General features: G+C 37.7%; 3 protein-coding genes across 5 annotated transcripts; 2 read left to right on the top strand and 1 right to left on the bottom strand.

Annotated features, from left to right (window-relative positions):
- Window positions 1-1,500: 1,500 nt before the first annotated feature.
- LOC117266946 (uncharacterized) lies at window positions 1,501-5,162 on the top strand. 2 transcript variants are annotated; one of them, XM_033642391.2, is made up of 6 exons: window positions 1,501-1,660; window positions 1,967-2,068; window positions 3,820-4,077; window positions 4,214-4,377; window positions 4,594-4,730; window positions 4,850-5,162. In XM_033642391.2, the coding sequence occupies exons 1-6, from the start codon at window positions 1,588-1,590 to the stop codon at window positions 5,007-5,009; spliced, it is 894 nt and encodes a 297-aa protein (XP_033498282.1). In that variant the 5' UTR covers window positions 1,501-1,587; the 3' UTR covers window positions 5,010-5,162. The 2 variants fall into 2 exon arrangements, with proteins under 2 accessions (XP_033498282.1, XP_033498281.1); XM_033642390.2 differs by having other exon boundaries at window positions 1,509-1,660; window positions 1,955-2,068.
- A 4,162-nt stretch (window positions 5,163-9,324) lies between these two features.
- Window positions 9,325-15,862, top strand: LOC117266648 (uncharacterized). Its single transcript, XM_033641930.2, has 6 exons — window positions 9,325-9,485; window positions 9,872-9,988; window positions 13,359-13,610; window positions 13,721-13,884; window positions 14,045-14,181; window positions 14,402-15,862. The coding sequence occupies exons 1-6, from the start codon at window positions 9,368-9,370 to the stop codon at window positions 14,550-14,552; spliced, it is 939 nt and encodes a 312-aa protein (XP_033497821.2). The 5' UTR covers window positions 9,325-9,367; the 3' UTR covers window positions 14,553-15,862.
- ttc8 (tetratricopeptide repeat domain 8) lies at window positions 14,557-22,136 on the bottom strand. 2 transcript variants are annotated; one of them, XM_033642358.2, is made up of 15 exons: window positions 20,859-22,136; window positions 20,468-20,491; window positions 20,214-20,334; window positions 20,062-20,125; window positions 19,794-19,953; window positions 19,399-19,488; window positions 19,272-19,316; window positions 19,089-19,174; window positions 18,908-18,995; window positions 18,686-18,796; window positions 18,430-18,569; window positions 18,152-18,326; window positions 17,195-17,317; window positions 16,250-16,333; window positions 14,557-16,136 (listed from the first exon to the last, which is right to left on the bottom strand). In XM_033642358.2, the coding sequence occupies exons 1-15, from the start codon at window positions 20,970-20,972 to the stop codon at window positions 16,020-16,022; spliced, it is 1,542 nt and encodes a 513-aa protein (XP_033498249.1). In that variant the 5' UTR covers window positions 20,973-22,136; the 3' UTR covers window positions 14,557-16,019. The 2 variants fall into 2 exon arrangements, with proteins under 2 accessions (XP_033498249.1, XP_033498250.1); XM_033642359.2 differs by lacking the exon at window positions 20,468-20,491 and having other exon boundaries at window positions 20,859-22,133.
- Between the last annotated feature and the right edge of the window lie 55 nt (window positions 22,137-22,191).

Here is a 22,191-nt window from a genome sequence, read left to right on the forward strand (position 1 = left end):
TCATCTGTTTAAACACCAGCCTCCACTTATGGGCTTCCACAGGAGGGGTTATAGTTTTGGTTTATTAGTGTAAAAGGCTGAAAATGGGGACTACAAATTTATTATCATAATCAATGTTGTTGTAATTACTGTTGTTATTACTATTATCATTATTGTTATCATCATCATTAGTTCTATTATTATAACCAATTGTATCATTATGATTATTGTCTTTATCATTGTCATTAACACTTTTATCAATTGCATATACCAACACTACTTCTACCGTCATTTCAGCTCTTGATACAAGGATGTTATAGTGAAAAGTATAGTATAAATAAGTAAGTATAGTAAAAATGAAATAAATACACCACAGTGTCTCCATGGTGAAGGCATATATAACCTAATAACGACAGTGATGCAAATAATCTAATTGTGATGCAGGCTGCAAAATCTGATGCAGAAGGGGAGGGAATATCACTTACTTGGCGGAGGTCTGCACTCTCTGAGTGCTTTTCTAGTTATTATTACTATTATTATTTTTATTATTATTACTGTAAATTATATTTTTCATATTGTTATTATTGTCATTACAGGTACTATCACTATCATTATACCACACTGTAGTATTTTGCTATTAATAACATGTACATACAAACAAACCAAACAAAATATGCAAAACATCAGCAACATACACCATACTTAAAAAAAATGTGAGTTTTACAACTAATGACACTAGTAATGGTTAATAAATCATTTATGAATGCTTTATAAATCTGTAATGTGGTAAGAGTTTTAATGTTTGTAATTGACCACAAAGTCTGCAGTTGTGAGAGTAAGTTGATGTAAAGGGCTGAGTAAAACGCCTTATTATGTTTAAAACGTATTACTGATCTTACTAATTTAAACACAAACCCATGAGAGACATGAGAGCTGTATCAATCTTATCATCTAACTCTCGGCAAGAACCAATCTTCCAAAAGGTCAAACTATTCCTTTAAAAGATGTACAGCTTCTTTAACAGCTAGTTTTAAAATGTCAGCAAAGAAATGTAGAATAAAGTACACTGCAATCACAGGGAAAAAATCTCAGCCGTTTGAAGTCTTTCATAATCATGACTCAGCATCTCATGAAAGTGGTAAAAAAATAACATCATTCTGAGGTTTGTCGATGACTGAATGTGCTGATATAGCATTATATTACACAGTAAGGAGAAATGTTGTACGCATGATGGTGCAAAATCTGCATACAGGCTTACAAGCAGAGTGTCAACAGTGTAATATTGTATATATTTGAATGTAAAAAGGAACTGTATCACATCTGCTGACATTTACAGTGTATTATACCACACTTAAAACATCATGTAAATCAGAGGTTAAGCTATACAACTATCCTTTTGACTGATATTTTACCAACTGTGATCCACACATACACACAAAGGCAGTAGCATCCAGACCAGGGTCCAAACACACACACACACACACACACACACACACACACACACACACACACACGCCTTATCACTGGTATAAGCAGCAGGCAAACAGGTCAATAGGCACTACTTGCACCACTACAACGAAGAACTCACAGTCAGAATCAGGGGAGGAAATGTCGTTTGAACAAAGTACTTCTCAAGATTTCAGCACAGATGGGCACTCTTACCATCAAACATCTGGACAAGGTACGACTTACTTACAACCACTAAAAATAATTCAATCTACAGTTTCTGACTAATGTCCTACTTCTTTACTCTTTTCTCTTTCAATCAGACTCAGTGTAACCTCAGTTCAGATATGATCTTAAAAACATATTCTGAGGTTTTAAAATTCTAAATATAATGATTTTAACTCTGTATTCATTTCAGTCGATTTATCTGTAGCCTTTTAGTCCCCATGATATTGCTCTTAGTTTTATGAGGGTCTTACTTAAGATAAAATATACTATTAAGATTTTAACTCAGAGGAACTTCATCAAGGCCTGTTTACAGAGCGAGGTGGATGTGCGCTGCCAAACCACCGACTGGTTATAATCAGTCTGGGCACGCTGAATGCTGTTCTGCTGATTGCTGCTGTTGTCATCGGGATTTTTTGTAAGTATGAGAGTTCACAGAAAACTGCTGATTGTTATTGTTTTGTGTACAATTCATCTTCTGTAGAATTTGTGTCAGATAGCTGAGACATTACACAATACCGAAGTGTCTATGTGTATTCTCATTTACTTTCTCAAGTGAATACCTTGTTGGTATGTACTGATGTACTAGTGGAACATCAGTAACGGCCCGCATTCACCTTGTTGACTGCCATTAGCCTATCGTCACATAAAATGACATCCACTGGATGCAGTGGCTGTTTATCTGTTCTGTCACATCAATTATATGCTGGCTATATGTTGTGTGAATTATTTGCGTTAATCTGACTCTGACATCAGTAGCTAGCATACCCAGCTGCTGATTCAGGGAAGAAGCCACTGGCTGGACCGGACACTATCTATCTAGCTATAGATTTTTTGTTTTCCCGTTCGGTTTCAGTGAGCAGCTCTTAAACTCTACTCTTTGGGTAAGGGTGATCTTTTTCTTTTTCTCATTAATATTCCTAAGAGGAGGTGAGCTGACAAGCATAAACACAAAACAAAAAAACACTGGCATCAGCATCGGCTAATGGCCAAATTGCTATTTTAAACATTTGTACTGGTATCGGCCCAGAATTTCCCTAATATCTTGTATCAGTGAATATGCTGTATAGGTATGTATCTAGTGGTCATTTCACAGCAATTTTTTGAAGCAGGAGTATCCATCACACTCACTGAGACAGATTTGATGTGCATCACAATATGCAATGAATGATCTGAAGCACCTACACACACTTTCAAGCAGCAAATGGATTCATGTGATTAGATTCAGCCCTGCTGCAAAGCAATACAATTTGGTAAGACACCATAGGGTAATGATTATTTTTGTATTATCTATATTACTAATGAGTCTGCTAAATATATAATCAGTTCTGACACATGTCTATGAACAAAATTTAATTTTTTTCCCATGACTTTTGAAGGACCAGTATGAAATTCCCATCACCATTTATGTGTAACACAAACACCGCTCCATCTCAAAAATGTAGTACAATTAGAACGTAGTAGTGGGGTATGGCATAGATATGGAAACCTTGGGATTCATGAACCTAAATCACTCTTTTACAACATGAATTTTTCTCTTAATCAAACATATGAAATTCAAACTCTATTTAAAAGTAATTCAAGCTGGCACACATACATGAAAGGAGAGACAGAACGCGGAGATGAAAAGAAGAAACGTACGTGATGGTAAATAAAACGTTGTCACGCATCATCATATTATACCTATTCTACAGAGACAGCTACAGAAAATAAATTTACTGTTATGTTACATTATGTGGAAGGTTATCCCAAGAAGATTACTGTAACAAATAATCTCATTATACACAACAAAATCCCATGACTTTTCCAACACTTCTAAGGATTTTACTGATAACGGGATGTCCCAGGACTGGAAAACGGGATTGTGAAATTCCATGACTTTTTATGGTTTTTCATGACTGTGGGAACGGTGAATAACTTGTCAATTAATTGACTGATATTTTGGTCTGTAAACTGTCACAAAATATAGAAAGATTACCATAATATGTTCCCTGAGACCAAAGCGACACCTTCAAGCAGTCAGAACAACAGTAGTGGACCAACCGCCAGACCAACATTGCCTCTGTAGAGCTGCCAGTGTGAAATACAACAAAAATCAACCTTGACTTTACACACCGGTTTTGCCACAGTTACTCCTTCTCTTTGTTATGACGGGTTTTTATGCTTCAGGTGCCAAAGGCAGTTACCTTCAGGCTCCCAATTCAGCAGCTACACCCCTAATTCTTGAAATGAACCATCTCCGCAACCACAGTGACATCATCAGGGCAAAACTGGAGGCCCAGGCAGCATTAGCAAGAGAGCGCAGCAGCCATGCAAAACTAAAGCTGCAGGTGAAGCAGACGATGACCCTCACTGACAACCTTCAGAGACAGATTGAGGCACTAAATACAGAGAAGAAAAACCTGCATTCAAATAAAACTGCTTTAGGTAAGACAAACTTCAACCTGTCTTCTGTGGCAAACGGTCCTGTACATAACATTTCATGATTTCACAATTCATGTGTTTGTTATGTATCATAGAGATTTATATAGAATATTATAAAACCAATCTCCTGCCTCAACAGAGCAATCCTGCGGCAGATGCCCACAAGGATGGCGTCTTCTTAAATCATCCTGCTATTTTTATTCTCATCATGAGTCCAACCCCAAAAAGAACTGGTCGGATAGCAGAAAAAACTGTATCAGTCAAGGGGGCGACCTGCTTGTGATCAATAACCTGGAGGAGCAGGTGAGTTTCCATCTCTGAAATGAAAGAAAAAATAGCTCTAGCTTCATGGGAATATATTCATTCATTCATTTGCTCAGTGTAGGAAGCTAAATGAGAGATGCAGAGAGAGAAAAAATGTTTTTCAGGGTCTTTAAAGTCCATTTGATCAAACAGTTCATGTATATGACTTCAAACTTGAAATGTGAATTAAGGTATTAAATGTCTGCTTTCTTACAGCAACTCATGATTGACAACTTTCCAAAGGTGGGAGGCGGTGGTTCGTGGTGGGAGAATGGATTTTGGATCGGCCTCACCGATGTGGTGACAGCGGGAACATGGGTCTGGGTTAACAATGTGACTGAGGTGGAAACAATGTAAGCATCTCGTAGTGTCAACACTTCCTTTTGATTTCTATCATTTCATGACAATATCATCATGACAAACAAATACAGTGAAGTTTATTTCTACTCTAAATGATTTTGACTTCCTCAAGGTACTGGAAGATTGGACAGCCTACCCGTGCTGGACTTCAGAGTGGGAACTGTGCTGCTTTTTATTCCTATACTGATAACAGGGGCGCATGGTACAACGGAAACTGCGAGGACCATCGATATAACTGGATATGTGAGATGGAGCCAAACAAACAAACATGAAACTTCTTAACTGGAAATCAAGAAACCTGGACAAATATTTTGTGTCCATGCAAAATATTTTAAATACCGTAAAACTTCAATTAAACGCCCTGTCCCTTTTACTAGCCCGGTGTGACTACACATTCTGACAAATAAAGGTCTATTTCAATTAGACGCCTGGTTACCAAGCAGTTCATTTTTTTAATAGAGGTTCTTCAGATGTATAAAAGCGGGTTGTTGGCCACCTCATATAATGTGTCCATTCCTCGATTACCCTCTAAGTTATTGATATTCCTTTAGTCTGTAATGGTTCTCAGCTCAAAACAATTAAAAGGGTTTTTAATAAAAATCAATCCAAGTTGTTTTAACAGGATAAAGTGGTGTTGTGTCAGTATGCCAGGGGCCGTAATCCTCAAGTGCCATAACTCACTCTCTCCTGATGCGCTGTCAGTCGGAGCTGGATCAAATGAATGATTCATAATTGATATATTATCTGCAGCCTAATTTTTAAACAAGTAATATTCATACTGGTTTAAATAAACAATTTGATTGTACTTCCCGATCTTTGCTGCGCAACAATTTGTGTGAAAGGAATTGAAGGCCTGTCCCATATAGACACATGTCCCAAATATAGGCCTGTTGATTTCAGTGATTTAAACAAATAATAGCTACTGATTAAAGTTTTACATTAAATCATCTGCAGCTTGATACATTAGTATCCATGTTGAATGTGATGGAAGTGCGCTTGGCTTTGAAGCCAATTTACATAGTGGCCAAACAGTGCAATGATATCATTACATGATGCCCTGGGGCCCAAAAAAACGTTTTCCCATAAACTTACAGTGCCCTCCAAAAGTATTGGAACAGTGAGTCCAATTCATTTACTTTTGTTGTAGACTGAAAATATTTGGGTTTGACATCAAAAGATGAATATGAGACAAGAGATCAACATTTCAGCTTTTATTTCCAGGTATTTACATCTTGATCTGATACACAACTTAGAAGATAGCATTATTTGTAATGGAACACAAAATTTTTAGGTGAGCAAAAGTATTGGAACATATAAACTTAGAATAGATTAAAGTGAATGAGACTTAATATTTAGTTGCAAATCCTTTGCTTTCAATAACTGCATCAAGCCTGTGACCCATTGACATCACCAAACTTTTGCATTCTTCTTTTGTGATGCTTTTCCAGGCTTTCACCGCAGCCTCTTTCAGTTGTTGTTTGTTTTGGGGGGTTACTCCCTTCAGTATCCTCTTCAGCAGGTAAAATGCATGCTCTATTGGGTTTAAGTCTGGAGACTGACTTGGCCAGTCTAAAACCTTCCACTTCTTGCCCCTGATGAACTCCTTTGTTGTTTTGGCAGTGTGTTTTGGGTCGTTATCTTGCTGCATGATGAAGAATCTCCCAATCAGTTTGGTTGCAACTTTCTTTAAATTAACAGACAGAATGTTTCTGTAGACTTGTGAGTTCATTTTGCTGCTGCCATCATGTGTTACATCATCAATGAGGATGAAAGAGCCTGTCCCAGAAGAAGCCATGCAAGCCCAAGCCATGACATTACCTCCACCGTGTTTCACAGATGAGCTTGTATGTTTGGGATCATGAGCAGATCCTTTCTTTCTCCAAACTTTCGCCTTTCCATCACTTTGGAAAAAGTTAATCTTTGTCTCATCAGTCCATAAAACCTTTTCCCAGAATTTTTGAGGCTCATCTCTGTACCTTTTGGCAAATTCCAGCCTGGCCTTCCTATTCTTCTTGCTAATGAGTGGTTTGCATCATCTGGTGTAGCCTCTGTACTTTTGTTCATGAAGTTTTGTGCGAACAGTAGATTGTGATACCTTCACTCCTGCCCTCTGGAGGTTGTTGCTGATGTCACTAACAGTTGTTTTAGGGTCGTTCTTTACAGCTCTCACAATGTTTCTGTCATCAACTGCTGATGTTTTCCTTGGTCTACCTGTTCGACGTCTGTTGCTTAGTACACCAGTGGTTTCTTTCTTCTTCAGGACATTCCAAATGGTTGTACTGGCTATGGCCAATGTTTGTGCAATGGCTCTGATTGATTGTCCATCTTCTCTCAGATTCACAATTGCTTCTTTTTCACCCATAGACAGCTCTCTGGTTTTCATGTTGGTTCCACCTCTAAATGCAGTCTGCACAGGCAAAACCTATCGTACCCAATCTGAAAGTGAGCTCAGACATTCAGTGCTATTTATTGTTTGAATAATCAATGTAATTGGGAGACACCTGGGCAACAAAACACACCTGTCAGTCACATGTTCCAATACTTTTGCTCTCATGGAAAATGGGTGGGTTCAAACAAAAGGTGCTATCTTCTAAGTTGTGTATCAGATCCAGATGTAAATACCTGAAAATAAAAGCTGAAATGTTGATCTCTTGTCCCATATTCATCTTTTGATGTCAAACCCAAATATTTTCAGTCTACAACAAAAATAAAGGAATTGGCCTCACTGTTCCAATACTTTTGGAGGGCACTGTACATGGCGAAAGAGACGTCTGTAAATCAGTGCATGCATTATTTTCTGGCATCATCTCCACAAAAAAAGTATTTGCACTGTCAGGATTTGATCCATTTGGTTTGATAACATTTGAAAAGTGTAGTCGAGCCGCACGATTGAATTACTTTATCCCTATTCAAGTAAGCTGCTGGAAGTGGACAGCTCAGCTGGCAGAAGTCTCCAGTGTGCCTGATCTATGGGCCACATGGTGAGAAAGCAGTGCCGATCATTCAGGTAATTTTATATGTGGCAATTGAACTTTTTGGCTTTATGCGCCACTGAGCAACTTTGAGGCCCCAGCTCCAACACTGTATCCCATTCTCTACACTCAAATACACCACAGACTGTATAGAATAAAGGATGCAGTTACCTTAACGTCACACATTGGTTCGTCAACTCACATTTTGAAGGCTAAAGTGCAGCTTTTTGGCTGTTGCCGTCTTGTGTTTTTGTAGCCAGAAGTGATCAAATTTAAACGAGAGGGAGGAGCTGTGGATAAGCAAGGGGTGGATCTGACACATAGACTTTAGCGACACCTCACACAGCCTGTCACTCACATGAACCAACCATTAAATATGTGTAACTTTAAGCCTTCATAAAATCTAAACGAGTGAGTTATTTAAAAATTCAAACCCATACAGTTGTCATGAATGTCGAAATAAGCTATAGACATCAAAACTGTTTTTTGTACCAGGCTTTATTTCTGCCATACAGTTGGGCACTTAAACATGTGTGTCTATAGAGTGCCCCAGGGACGACGTTTTTCTGTAGGCTGACGCAGAAGTTAGCATCAAACTGGTTCCCTTGTCAAAAAGCCTGTGGGATGTGTTTATGATGTTTACGATACTTTACACGTTTTGTTCAGTAAGGTAATCTTCACAAATGAACATTACTTTCATAATTACTGAAGCCTAAATGCAATCACTTGAAGTAAAAAGCTAAAGGCTATAAAGAAATACACTACGGTCGCATGACTTTGACATCACCACCACAACAAGACTGTAAAGACAGATTTGGTGCAGCTCGGCGTGATGACATTTCGTAGTCTCATTTAGCTACTTGTTAGCAACCGCCTTTTTTGAGACACACAGAAGCTTTAATGTTCATGAGTGGGGTATTTAGTGATGTATTTTATGTCGTAGAACAAAACGTGAAAGTCTTTTAAGCTTGTGTTAACCACAGACCTGATTTCAGGCATCTAACCAAGAACCCATTGACTTTAAGACGAGGGAAGTGTGAGTGGTAAAATGCTAACTCATTTCCAGGTTTTAGGATTCATTCCTGGGACACGCTTCATTTTTCAGCCCCGGACGTTGATGCTTGGTTTACACCTCTTCAGATATCTGTGTAAAGTACTAGCATACAGTAGTTGCTCTGCAGCAGACAATGTATTTTTCCCCTGTTATGTTTAAGCAGATAATTACGATTCAAGCTGCAAAAATGTCAAAAATGTCTGTAACACTGCTCACAACACACGTCTGCTCACACGTCTGTACCATTTTATTTACTTGTTGACCCCCCTCTAAGTCCTTAACTATGACTGAATAACCAACTTAATGTAGCACAATATTTCCAGTTGTACGTAGAAGAAAATATCTGCCATGTAATGACTGAATGAAATCAATAAAATAAACAGTGTCACCTATCTCAGAGCTTGAATGTCAGAATAAATTAGAAATCATTCTGTGATTAGAAAAAGACACTGCTCTTCAAATTACCTGCACCCCTGTAAATATTTAACAAATGAACTTGATTTTTTGTTTGTAATGTGACACACACAGCTACACACAGGGCAATGTCCTTACAAATAATCTCTCCTGGACAATCACGTCAGACTGGTCTCACTTCACAGTCAACATGGAGGACAGAGAAAATTCAGGTGGCACTTCTGACGGTCCATACAGTAAACTGACTTATCAAGAGGACTTTGGCGGAGATGAGCGCACTCTTTTCTCAAACCAAGAGAAGCACCAAGGTATAGTTAATGAGAAGTGATTAAATCACTGCACACCTCAACAACAACCTGTTAATGTATAATCTGCTATTTGATACTGGAATCAGATGCTGATATAGGATTAGAAATACATTACTGTGGAAATTTCTGCCATATTCTAAGCATGTATCCTTGTTTTGCTAAAAGCTATTAAGTGAATGATTTTGAGTCACTATAAAGATCATTCATTGATTATTATCAGCTTCACAAAGTACAGATAGCAAACAAGATAAAACACTACATAAAGTATATCATTTGTTTAGGTTCTTCCTTTACCTTTGTCAACCATCTGTATATTATTTAGATAAAACTGAACTATATTGTGACAGTTTATGGCGCTGCTAATGATCCACCACTTCTTTGTGTAGTGTCCATGTCCATGGTGAGACCCGATTTCAGTTTGAATCATTACAGACTGCTCACAGTGAGCCTGGCAGTGCTCGCTGTCATTCTACTTGTGGTTGACATCGGCCTGGGAGTCTACTGTAAGTCACTGTTCACCCTCTCCTAGATTTACAATATTGTCAAAATGTTGTGGTGTTAGTGACATCTCATTCACAGTTCACCAGTAGTGGTAACAGTACTCTTTAACTTAAGTAAAAGTAGGAATAATGTAAAAAAAAAATTACTCTGTTACAAGTAAGAGTCCTGCATTCAAAATCTTAATCAAGTGCAAAAGTATTAACATCAAGATATACCTAAACTTGGGGCTGAAATATCATTGTGCCATTATTTTTATAGATATTGTGATTGCGGTATAAGTAGCAATTTCAGTGGGAATGGTAATTAAAGGATGATGATGCATGTTAACTTACGACTGAAATATGATTTGCATCTCTGTGGCACCACAATGCATAATGCTTGTGACATACTTTACTTTTAGAAAGCTGCAGCTTCTACTATTTGGATAGTGCACTTGGCCATATTGATATTCAATAACATTTCATGTAGCCTTATTGTGAAGCCTAAAGAACCAAAAGTAATACTCTCATGCAGAATGGTCCATTTAAAAATGAAGTATATTACTGGATTATAATTACTGACACATGCATTTGTTGATCACTTACATGCTGCAGCTGGTTAAGGTGGAGCTAATTTCAATTAAGCTACTTTATATAGCCTGCTGCTGGGTACCTAAACCTATATATCATTATAATTATGAGTAGATTTATATTTTGTATTATTATTAATCAGAACCTTAAAACTAACTACTAGAAATTCTGCTGAAATAAAACCCCATTTTTTCATGAACATACAGCCAAAAGAAATCAACATAGATAGAGGTCATCTTGCTGAAAAGTACATTCCTTATGTCTTCATGTAGCCTACAAGACAGTAAAACAAGAGGTGAACCTCATTCTCAACTAAATTACACAACAAATAAATTCTGTCCTCCTCTGGGGTGACATATTTGCCTCCAGACTTCAGTGGAGTAGAAGTAGGCCTATAAAGTTGTATAAAATGGAAACGTTGCTCAATTAAAGTACGTAAAAGTATCTCAAAACTGTACTCAAGTACAGTTCTTCAATACATGAAACAACACTCTGTGTCAATTAACACCACTGCAACTCATTAAATAAGATAATAATAATAATTAAGACTGTTTCAACCTTGGAATTCAGAGTTGAAAGTAAGGTTAATCTTCAAGCAACAAAAGGAGAGACATCCAAAGAGGTACAGCAATTAACAGTTTGACTTTTGTTCACTTACTTAGTTAGCCGTTTTCAGTGAGGGAGCTCTGGTCAATCCAGGTTGTTAGCTAACCATTAGCCGCCCGGCACTGAGCAACGGACGTTAGCAACTAGCTAGCATTAGCGAACATAATGTAGCATTTAGCAGCTAAAGAGCTAGCTAGCTAGATATTTCCCTCAGGGGAGCTGATGGAGATCAAAACAAAGCTACAAAGTGAATATTGGACTTACATTCAATAACTGTCATGTCCACACTAAGATAAATATAGGTTATAAAGTCACTTCATGGTGTTTGTAAAACAAAAAGAACAAAATTACAAACCATATACTGCAATAATGCTAGTAACATATATCAATTTGTTCCTATGGAAACAGTAGTATTACCAGTACTAGTATTATTTCCAGGTATAATAAAATGGTATAAAATTAAATTCCCATAAATGATGAAGAATCATATTGATTTTTTTTTTTTACATCACGTATGCAATGGAATAAAATTAAATAGCAGGATATATGATTTCAGCATAATATACAGTATGACATTAAGTGTATCATTTAACTACAATGAATGATCAGATGTGGTTTTATTTCGTAGCAAATAGTCAATTTTAAATACGTTAGCTTCACTACATTTACCATAAAGGACAAATGGTAGAGCATGTTTATAATTTTTTGTTTTTACCTTTATTAAAATTACATAAATATGTTTAGCACCTCTGAAACTGTAACATGTAAATAAAAATATGCCTAAGCTGCACGTACCTACAAGTCACATGTTGCGTGACAAAGCAGCATTTAGAGCGTCACCTAGGGCTGAGTTGTTAAATGAAGCTTGCAAATGACACTAATATTTGTCATCACACAGACTTTAAAAACCTGCTGGCGACAGGCAGTTTGGTTCTGGCAATTCCCAAACAGCTGTTTTGTTGGTCTTTTCACACCCTGCTGTTGCAAGGATTTACTAAGAATGATGTGAAAAACTAAGAACTACCAGTGACCACAGATTCTGTAAGTAAAAAGCTTGTGGATCAAAGGGCTCGTAGGAGAATGGTCAGAGAAGTGCAAATGAATAGACATACTATAATGATGCCAGTCACATCCATATCATTTCACGCTGGTGTGCAGAATTTTATATCCTCCTGAGACCCTGTGTCCTCATTTGAGGATGTCACATTTTGGATTTACTCAACCTTATACTTTATTCTACTTAACTTGGACCCGTTGTCCTCGTTCGCTAACAATTTTTGTGCCATCTAGTGGTAGTAAGAGCACAATACACTAATCCATGTGCAAACAAGATGGCAGCCATCTCTGCCAAGTCAGTCTCAGATGTGGTTTTATTTCGTAGCAAATAGTCAATTTTAAATACGTTAGCTTCACTACATTTACCATAAAGGACAAATGGTAGAGCATGTTTATAATTTTTTGTTTTTACCTTTATTAAAATTACATAAATATGTTTAGCACCTCTGAAACTGTAACATGTAAATAAAAATATGCCTACTTTTGAAATAGCCCTCATGTCTGGAGTTAATCTTTTTTGTTACTACCTCCCTGTAGGAGGCAATCTGCAAAGACACAGCGACATCTACTGGAATTTTTTAGCATAGCATATCTGCACCAAATGATAGAAATGGCTCAGTCAGATTCAACACATTTTTCATTAAGAAATAGTGACTCAAAATGTGCTCTACCAAACGACTGAGCACAATGTAAAAGGATGGACACAAGTAAGACTGATAAAATGCTTATTAAAATCTCTATCATGTGTTGGTGGGTTAAGTCTGCAGTGTGCTGTCAGTACTTGTAATAACAATACCACTAACATTACCAAGGGCCTCCATACATACAGCTCACACGCATGCTATCACGATAAAATACTATTAATTTAACCTTTCTGTAGCTGTATGTGTAAAGTTAATGCTTGACTCACATCAAGTATGAGAGTGAAAAGACAAAAAAAGTCAGATAGCTGATAAATGTTATAAAGGCCTGTGCACCAATAATTTTAACACAGAAATGTTTTTCATTTCACTTTGTTCTGCTCTTACTCCTGTGCTCGTTTGACTCATTAATTAATTGTACATGGACTGTAAAAAGTGAAAAAAGAAACTTAAACTGAGACTACAGAACTTGAGTAACGCTTTGTCTTGACCACTCACAGATAATAAACTTACTGGTGGGCAATCTGCAGTAATGGACATCAGCAGAGAGGTGGTCAAACTGCAGGCTGCGTACAACACTGCAATTCAAAGCAGGGATGACGCCAAGAAAGAGTTGGCAAGAGAGATCAGTGAGCAGCAAATTACCAAGTGGGAGCTTGAACATGAGTGTAAAAGAAGCAAAACCTACGAAAAGCAGGCTGACAAACTTCAAATGGACATTGCAGCGTTGAAATCCCACATGCCAATGCTTAGTGAGAGTTTTTTCCCTTTTTTTTTTTTAATATTCTGTTTGCAAGGTATAAATACATCATTATTGTGACCCAACCACAACATACCATGTTTCCATTTTCTTTGGCAACAGAGCAGGGCTGCAGACACTGCCTACCTGGATGGACTTTCATGAACTCACTGTGTTACTACTTCCCTTTCTCTGAGGACATTTCACGCAGACCATGGCAGGAAGCCAGAAATTTTTGCACAAAACAAGGAGGCAACTTGGCAGTGATAGACAGCAGAGAAAAACACGTAAGACTCAATGTTTAGTCATCACATTGATATGCTGTAATTCCCTTTTATAGCACTTTAGATTTTATTTCTGCGCAGCAGAAGTCTGTGCTACATAGAACTCAACAAGACAAGTTAACTTACTGTACGTTCTTGTGTGTTACATTTCCGGTGGTGGTAGCTGGCAGTTACCAACTTGATAAATAATTATCACGATGCTACAAGACCCATAAGCCAGACTGGTTTCTGGATCGGACTGAGAGATGTGCAGGAGGAAGGGAATTGGAGATGGCTGGATGGAACAAGACTGGCTCAGGGGTAACAGCTTCATTCGTGTACATACCAGAAATATGCAACTGACAACACATAAGAGTGAAATACTGTGATTGTAAGAATTGTTGTGATAGCACATTCGCATACTTAATGCTGTGGCTATTATCCATTTGTAATACCACTCTTCAAAATTGTAATCAATAATCATTTTAACATAAAGTGGCAGAGCAGTTATTATAGCGCAACAACCTATCTTTTGTTTCAGGTACTGGAATGATGGAGAGCCCAACAACCAGGGTAATGAGGACTGTGCAGCAGCATATCCCAGAAGCAACCCCTTTAAGTCCTGGAATGATGCTCCATGCAATTATGACCTGAAATGGATTTGCGAAATGACACCAAGATCTGCAGGTTAATGTGTTTTGTTTTGGTTTTTTTAAATCACATTAACTTTTCAGTTAATTTTTTGAATGCAGATTTAACTCCACCTTAGAGACTTTTACACATCTTCTGAATCTTTTTATTGTCATGTCAACATTTGTTGAGACTACAAAATGGCAGGGAAGGTCCAAGTACAAAAAATACATCTGATTTCTGAAATGAACTATAAAATGTAAGTTAATAATTTAACTGTCATAAATAGTTTTTTTAAAACTTTACTATGTACATATGGATTACTACTATACAGTCCTGTACACTAGGTTAACAGTTTATCAAGAAAACACCCACCTTTACATAAGCTGCACGTACCTACAAGTCACATGTTGCGTGACAAAGCAGCATTTAGAGCGTCACCTAGGGCTGAGTTGTTAAATGAAGCTTGCAAATGACACTAATATTTGTCATCACACAGACTTTAAAAACCTGCTGGCGACAGGCAGTTTGGTTCTGGCAATTCCCAAACAGCTGTTTTGTTGGTCTTTTCACACCCTGCTGTTGCAAGGATTTACTAAGAATGATGTGAAAAACTAAGAACTACCAGTGACCACAGATTCTGTAAGTAAAAAGCTTGTGGATCAAAGGGCTCGTAGGAGAATGGTCAGAGAAGTGCAAATGAATAGACATACTATAATGATGCCAGTCACATCCATATCATTTCACGCTGGTGTGCAGAATTTTATATCCTCCTGAGACCCTGTGTCCTCATTTGAGGATGTCACATTTTGGATTTACTCAACCTTATACTTTATTCTACTTAACTTGGACCCGTTGTCCTCGTTCGCTAACAATTTTTGTGCCATCTAGTGGTAGTAAGAGCACAATACACTAATCCATGTGCAAACAAGATGGCAGCCATCTCTGCCAAGTCAGTCTGCAGCTGATCCCGACACCAAAGTGGACAAGATCCAAAACCTGATCACACTGTATGGTTGAAACTTGTTTAATTATTATTAATAATGTGTGTAGTTTGACATGGCAACAAATTTGACCAATTTTAGTAACAGTAACAAGATAAAAGGCTGTTAATTAGGAAGTACTTGTTTGAAGACATTAAGACTTAATTATCATTGACAGTGTTTAGTTTTTTATACTAATTAGGTCCTACTGATCCTAAATAGTGAGGAGAAATTAAAAATGCATACCAAACAAAAGTTTGGGTCTCAGGAGGATATGAAAATGCAACACAGAGAGCTACCTACAATAGAATTCAACAACACTGGTGTACCTGATAAACTGTCAATCTAGTGACTACACACCATTTGATAAATAAACATCAACCAAACCCTATGTCCATTCTTTGACATCCATGTCTGACTAACGTGACATTCGTAGTAACTTTTGTTCTGAAGCCTGATGGTGATAACTGCAGCCCAACAACTCCTATCTTTGACACCTACATTATTCAAACCACGCTGTGCTTCCTCTGCATGCTGGTCGGACGCTCACAGAACTGCAAAGTGCTGCCGAAGTTGTTTAAGAAGCTGCTGAGTGTCGACGTGCTCTGGAAAGGAGTCCTCAGACTTTTGGGCGGCAGTGTAGCTGCTTTGAAGGTCTCCAATCTGGAAACAGACAAAAGCATTACTTTGACAGATACCACTGGGAAGATTACACTTTGTCTCTTTAACTACTGCAATGTTTGGATGTTAAGATGAATACAAAAGTGATGAATTACCTTTTCACAGAGAATGGAGAAATTGAAGTGTGGCTCATACATGTGAGGGGCCAGTGATGCAGCAGTCTGCAGGAAGGCTTTAGACTAGATCAAAGATAGGACAACCATGAATACTTTCATCAGAGAGCTCACTCCCACCACCTCTTTGCCAGATGACACCATTTACATCATGAAACAGACAGCAGAAATTTGGCTTAAATTACAGCCTACATTTTCTCATTTATAGTAGGTTTGCAGCTGAGGAGTGGGCAGGGACACCTTCAAAATCAGACAGCTAACACATCATTCTGTCATCTTGTTAGCTCAGTGGCAGTCACGATTATAGCTTACAGCTGAAAACAATTTATTAGAAATCGTACATCAACAGCCTTTTCCGTATCATGCAGTGTTGCAATAAGGCTTTTAAGGTAAATAAAAAACTAAAAAAAAATAGGTACTTTTATGTGGTTTGAAATTCAAATACCCTTACACAATATTAGTTCTGCTCATAGCTTCCATTCCAACCATCATGATCCAAAAACAGCCGATGGCTGGCACCTAGCTGTGTTTGAGGGAGGCACACAGTCCGTGCTGCTGTGGGATAACCACAGCCTCATACAGTATGTCTAAGAATATCTTGTCTCAGATCGTTATGCTAAATGATTTATCATCCAGCTCCTGGTTGGTCTAATTCGTGGCTTATAGCTCGTTGGATTTATATTGTGCAATTGTAACCTTCAAATGATTACTGTTTTGTAGGAACATTTTTGAAGAATCAATACTGTAATGGGTGTTATTAAGAAATATTCTTAATACAGGCTTCACTTAAGTTTAACAACAATTAAGACAAATTAATGGTCCTTTAATAATAAGCTGTTGGAGGGACTTAAATGACACCAATATGACCTCATACCTCATATTTTAATAGCTGAATAAAACCTACATGACTCAAAGATATGTCCTCACCTGTTCGATGCGACCTTTGCGCAGCTCCAGCACAGCCAGGTTGTTGTAGGCCTCAGCATGGTCATTATTAAAAGCTAAAGCCAGTTTAAAACACTGGTAGGCCAGTGTCAAGTCCCCTATGCCCTGTAAACACAGAACACAAGCACTTTGTACCAACTTCTATTTGCTAACAGTCAACATTTAATCTGTTTTATCTGTGAGCCATTTAAGAGAGGGTACTTAGTATTAAAGGGATAATTTGGATTTTTTGTACAATGTACTTATCCATAGTCGGTGGCTAACCTACAGTAGATGACGGTCGGTATGACAAGAGTACTGCCATGGAAGCTAAGCTATATACTGCTGCGGACAGGGACAAGTCCAATTTTAGCCACCTGAAAAATCAACGTCTGTTCATGTGAACACTTTATTTAGAATATTTTCACTGCTTTACTTTGCCGTCAGACAGCCCTTTTAAGATGAGAAACTGAAGCCATTATCTGTGCTCTCTTCAAAGCCACCACATTCCTTTGACAAAAACAATCATTTTACCTCACAGAACACAGGAGTTGCTGGTCTATTGCTGCCTCAATCACTTAGTTTATGTTATACACTGGTATAGTGTGACTTTGGTGAATCCAAACTAACCCTTTAAAACTCCAAAGTCACACAATAACACAAACAAACTGACCGATAGAGGCAGTGGTACCAGCAGCACCGTGTTCTGTGAGATAAAATTACCGTTTTGGGTGGCTTAAATATGTTTTGCTGCTGCCCCCATACGCAGCAGGAAATTGCTTAGCTTCCGTGGTGGTACTCCTGCCTGCTTCTCTAAACTGGGATCATGCCAACCGATATGTACTGCAGGTAACACACTGACTATGAATAAGTTCCTTATATAACCCCACTTCAAAAAATCTAAACTATCCCTTTAAATCAGCAGAAATTCTGGGATATTTTCAGGGTTGATTAACTCACCACAGCCACGTGACCTATGTTGTACCATACATCAGCCTGCTCTTCATCATTGGCCACCAGGGCCAGAGCCCTCTCAAATGAGGACAGAGTCATGTCGTACTGCTGGGCGTAAAAGCAGCACAAGCCCAGGTTGTTGTACAGCTGGCAGTTATACACCCCCATCTGGAGTAGCCGTCTAACAATGGGAGAAACTTATTGAATAACAGATGGGATATAATTCCTCATTATACATACTGTAACAATATGTCACATTACACATGCATAAAAGTTTATCTGACCTGTAGAAGCGCAGGGCGATCTCGGGTTGATCGGTGTAGAAGTGATTGCTGCCTATACAGGCTATGGCCTCCACATGAGTGTTGTCCTGCTTCAGGACATCTTTGTAATACTCTGTGGCTGATGAGATGTTGTTCATCTCCTGTGTCAATATCATAGTATAAACAGTGGTTATGGTTACCTATTTCATTTTGGCAGATGTTTCTGGAGAGAGAACTAAGCGGACTCTATAGTAAGGATCATGGAGACATACTGTACCTCATGTATGCGAGCAATTCCTGTTAGCAGAGTAACCTCACCAGGAAAGTGGTCAAGGCCTTGCTTGAAAAGGTTGAGAGCGGTTATTGGTTGATCCAGACGTTGATATACCTATGGTAAAACAAACACAAGGGTTTTTAATTTTTGGCTCATGGACAGAGTATTTTACACTGTCCAACAAGCTGGTGATGTGATGTAACGCTATGATGTCTTTATTGTTACCTTTGCAAGGTAGAGATATGTATCCACCACCTCTTGGTGGTTGAGAGCTGATCTAAACTGTTTTTCTGCTTCTCGATATAAACCAAGCCTGCAAAAGTCAGAGATTACACCGATTATAAACATGCAACTTTTGTAAATGCCAGAATGTTGAGCTCCATTCATTTAGATGTCTGTGAGTTACCTGTAGTAGCATTTCCCCAACTGAACTTTCCACCACCAGTCTTTGAATTGAGCATGTTCAGTAGCTTGAGCAGCCAGATCTAAAGCCTGGAAAAGAAATGTAAAGTTTGTGTCACATGATCTAATCATTGAAATTTCACAAAGTCATACAATTTTTCTTTGTACTGATTTATTGAACACTTACATTTTTTACATCATTTTCGTGATGGAAGATGTACTCAAACAGTGTCTGAGAAGGGAAATTGTGGTTACTTGACATGTGAGAAAAGCCAATCATCTTGATAATTTTTGCAAGTCAGTGTCAGTCTTACCCTGGATAGATTGGGCTTTTGGGAATACTTGGCCAGATTTAGTCTCGACAAGTTTATAAATGGTCCTTCTGGATTGGTTAACATTGAAGCCTGGAGAAACAAAGTGTCATGCTGAATGTTTCAGGATTTCTTCACAGTCAATACCGTAAAATAAAATGCAATTACAAATAAACAGGTGCGCTAACAGATAAAAGATACTGGTTCTATGATATTAATATACAATATTTTATCAGGAAACATATACATCACATTGGAAATATATTCTCAAGAGAAAAATAATATTATGTTAGCCCAAATTCACTGGGCAGATACTATGTTTCAAAGATAAAAGTTCTGGTAGAAAAAGTATATTTGTGTTTTACATGGAGCCTCTTGGTTGATGCAGATTTACTTACAGTTCCCAGACGGATAAATCTGCCAGAGGCGCTAGTGACAGGACGAGCAGTGCTTGCAGTGCGTGGGGTCTTGATGGCCTGCTCCATTGTCCCAGGACGCCCTGATTGTGTGCTGGGTCTTACAAATCCTGTGATGGGACGCCCTGATTGTGTCATAGGCCTTGAATTCAGAAAAGAAATTTCAGATCAGGGGACTCATACTTTGCTGAAAATATCATCGATGGTAAGATTTTATCACATTACACAATTATTTTATGGCAGACAGTACCTGACAGCCGCTGTGGGACCTCCACCCTGACTTGTTCCAGGGAGCCTCAGTGATGTTCCAGGTCCTGAAAAAGTCAAGTCTTATCAAGCCATTGAGTAAATGTATGTATGTATTCACGTTCTAAGTTCACGCTGAGAGGAGTTTGGGCTTACGTGCAACTTGAGCAATTGAGCTCTCATCCAGCATCATCTCAGCAATCCCCTCCTGGTCGACCTCAACTTCATCTATGTATACCATCTCTGTAAGAGCACGGGTTTTCAAGCTCCATGCAGCCTGTTAAACACACAATGTTCCCATCACATGAGATGGCATCGGGTGCAGAGGTAAACATGTCACTATCAGGATCTCTGTTGAACTATCCACATGAAAAAGGATGAAAGGGGATGGAAAAGAGGAACGAGGTTACCTCTGAGATAGGTAAGGAGGAGTCCTTGAGACAGCATGCAGTGAGTTCGCGACAGAAAACAAAAGTTGAGGACAGATATAAATAAATTGAGAAAATAAATGGAAAACATGGGGCAGAAAATAACACAAATGACATGTGAAAAAGAAATGCAGTAAGTTATAGTGACCAAGAATATGCTCTGACAACAACTGAGATAGATGTAGATTCAATGACGTGCCAGTAAATACAGCGTTAAGTAAATTCAATTATGATAAACTACAAAGACTCGACTAACGTTAATCGGGATTATACTCCAGGTTCTGCCGCTATCCTGCGTTAGCAAACACGCAGGCTTTCCCTAATGGATTATCGCTAGCATGCTAGGCTAGACCCGCTAACTACACCACAGTACCTGGTCGTACGGGTTGTCTTGTAATATTTTTGTGCAAATATCTGAACATTGTTGGAGTTTTCGCCTCCTGAAATAGCTCCAGGCCAGAAACAAAGGGTCCATCGTCACCTCCATTGCTCTGGTGGGGAAAAATAGGTGTTAAAAAATCGGCTACCAAGCTATTTAGCAAAACTGGAATGATGGCGAGACCGAAGCTTCCTCTGTCGCACAGCAACGGCGGAGGAGGGCGGGGCTTCACTTCCTTAGCTTCCGCTATAACAAAATAAAACAAAATAAAATAAAATAAGCGGGAAAAGACTTAGTTTTGTTACTTCGTGCTTAATTACCCATATTTTAGTAAAAAAGTAATAAAACATATAAGGGAAACAAAGCAACTACATCACTGTATCGTCATTGTAAAACATAGAAAAAACAAAATAGTGCATGACCAAATTGTCAAAGAAGACATTAAATAAGTACACAAAATAAAATAAATAAATAAATAAATAAAAGAATAAAATATAACGAATCAAAATTAATCAGTAATGGGTACAGTTAGATAGACTCAATGTCATTTCCAGTAATAAATTATTCAAAATGGAGAGATTCAGAAGACTTGAACTTGGATGGATATGAAATTTACCTGATAAAATTAGTTAGTTAACAATTGGTATTTTGCTTAAATATGTGCTTAAATAGCAAATATCATAATAACATAAAATAACATTCTTAAGGTACTACCTTACTCTACCAGAATGTTGTTGTGTATGAACAGTCATAAGAAAATGTTTTATTGTGCCTTCTTCATCTATACAAAACTACACCTTTATTTGGAACACCTATGAATCTTGAAATAGAAGAATTGTTGTAATGTTATGAAGATAGATTAGTCTCAATATTGTTTGTGTGAACAGACTGACAATCGGTGTGCTCCACAAATACAATATCTAAATAAACAAATTTTAAAAAAGCAAATAGAAAATCTACAAATACACAAACAAATTCCACAAATAAATATACTATACTTCACCTAAATAGTCCACCTTTTTTTGGGACATCTCTGCTCCAGATATACAAACAAAAAATAAATGAATAAATAATTTGCAAATATAAAATGTATCTACAAATACATTAACAAATTCAACATGTATGTGTGTGTGAGAATACATTTAATTAATTTACAAATGAATAAATGACTATCTTCTTCATTTACAACTTCAGAACAGATATTTGTGAATTCAGCTGTTATTTGTGAATCTCAGTTTTTCTTTGTAAATCTCAATTTTTTTTCTTGTGAATTTTTAAAATTTGTGTATTTGTCGATCTGTTTTATATTGGTAAAATATTTTATTGT

Source organism: Epinephelus lanceolatus, chromosome 15 (assembly GCF_041903045.1).
Source record: "Epinephelus lanceolatus isolate andai-2023 chromosome 15, ASM4190304v1, whole genome shotgun sequence".
NCBI classification, from domain to species: domain Eukaryota; kingdom Metazoa; phylum Chordata; class Actinopteri; order Perciformes; family Serranidae; genus Epinephelus; species Epinephelus lanceolatus.

Excerpts from the sequence above, each read along its gene's own strand:
- LOC117266946 (XM_033642390.2), top strand. The coding sequence starts at position 1,588 with ATGTCGTTTGAACAAAGTACTTCTCAAGATTTCAGCACAGATGGGCAC. Across the intron at positions 4,378-4,593 it reads TCAATAACCTGGAGGAGCAG|CAACTCATGATTGACAACTT; the intron begins GTGAGTTTCCAT and ends GCTTTCTTACAG. Across the intron at positions 4,731-4,849 it reads GTGACTGAGGTGGAAACAAT|GTACTGGAAGATTGGACAGC; the intron begins GTAAGCATCTCG and ends GACTTCCTCAAG.
- LOC117266648 (XM_033641930.2), top strand. The coding sequence starts at position 9,368 with ATGGAGGACAGAGAAAATTCAGGTGGCACTTCTGACGGTCCATACAGT. Across the intron at positions 9,486-9,871 it reads AAACCAAGAGAAGCACCAAG|TGTCCATGTCCATGGTGAGA; the intron begins GTATAGTTAATG and ends TTCTTTGTGTAG. Across the intron at positions 9,989-13,358 it reads CATCGGCCTGGGAGTCTACT|ATAATAAACTTACTGGTGGG; the intron begins GTAAGTCACTGT and ends GACCACTCACAG.
- ttc8 (XM_033642358.2), bottom strand. The coding sequence starts at position 20,972 with ATGGAGGTGACGATGGACCCTTTGTTTCTGGCCTGGAGCTATTTCAGG. Across the intron at positions 19,489-19,793 it reads GATTTATCCGTCTGGGAACT|GCTTCAATGTTAACCAATCC; the intron begins GTAAGTAAATCT and ends TTGTTTCTCCAG. Across the intron at positions 18,570-18,685 it reads GAATTGCTCGCATACATGAG|GAGATGAACAACATCTCATC; the intron begins GTACAGTATGTC and ends ATATTGACACAG.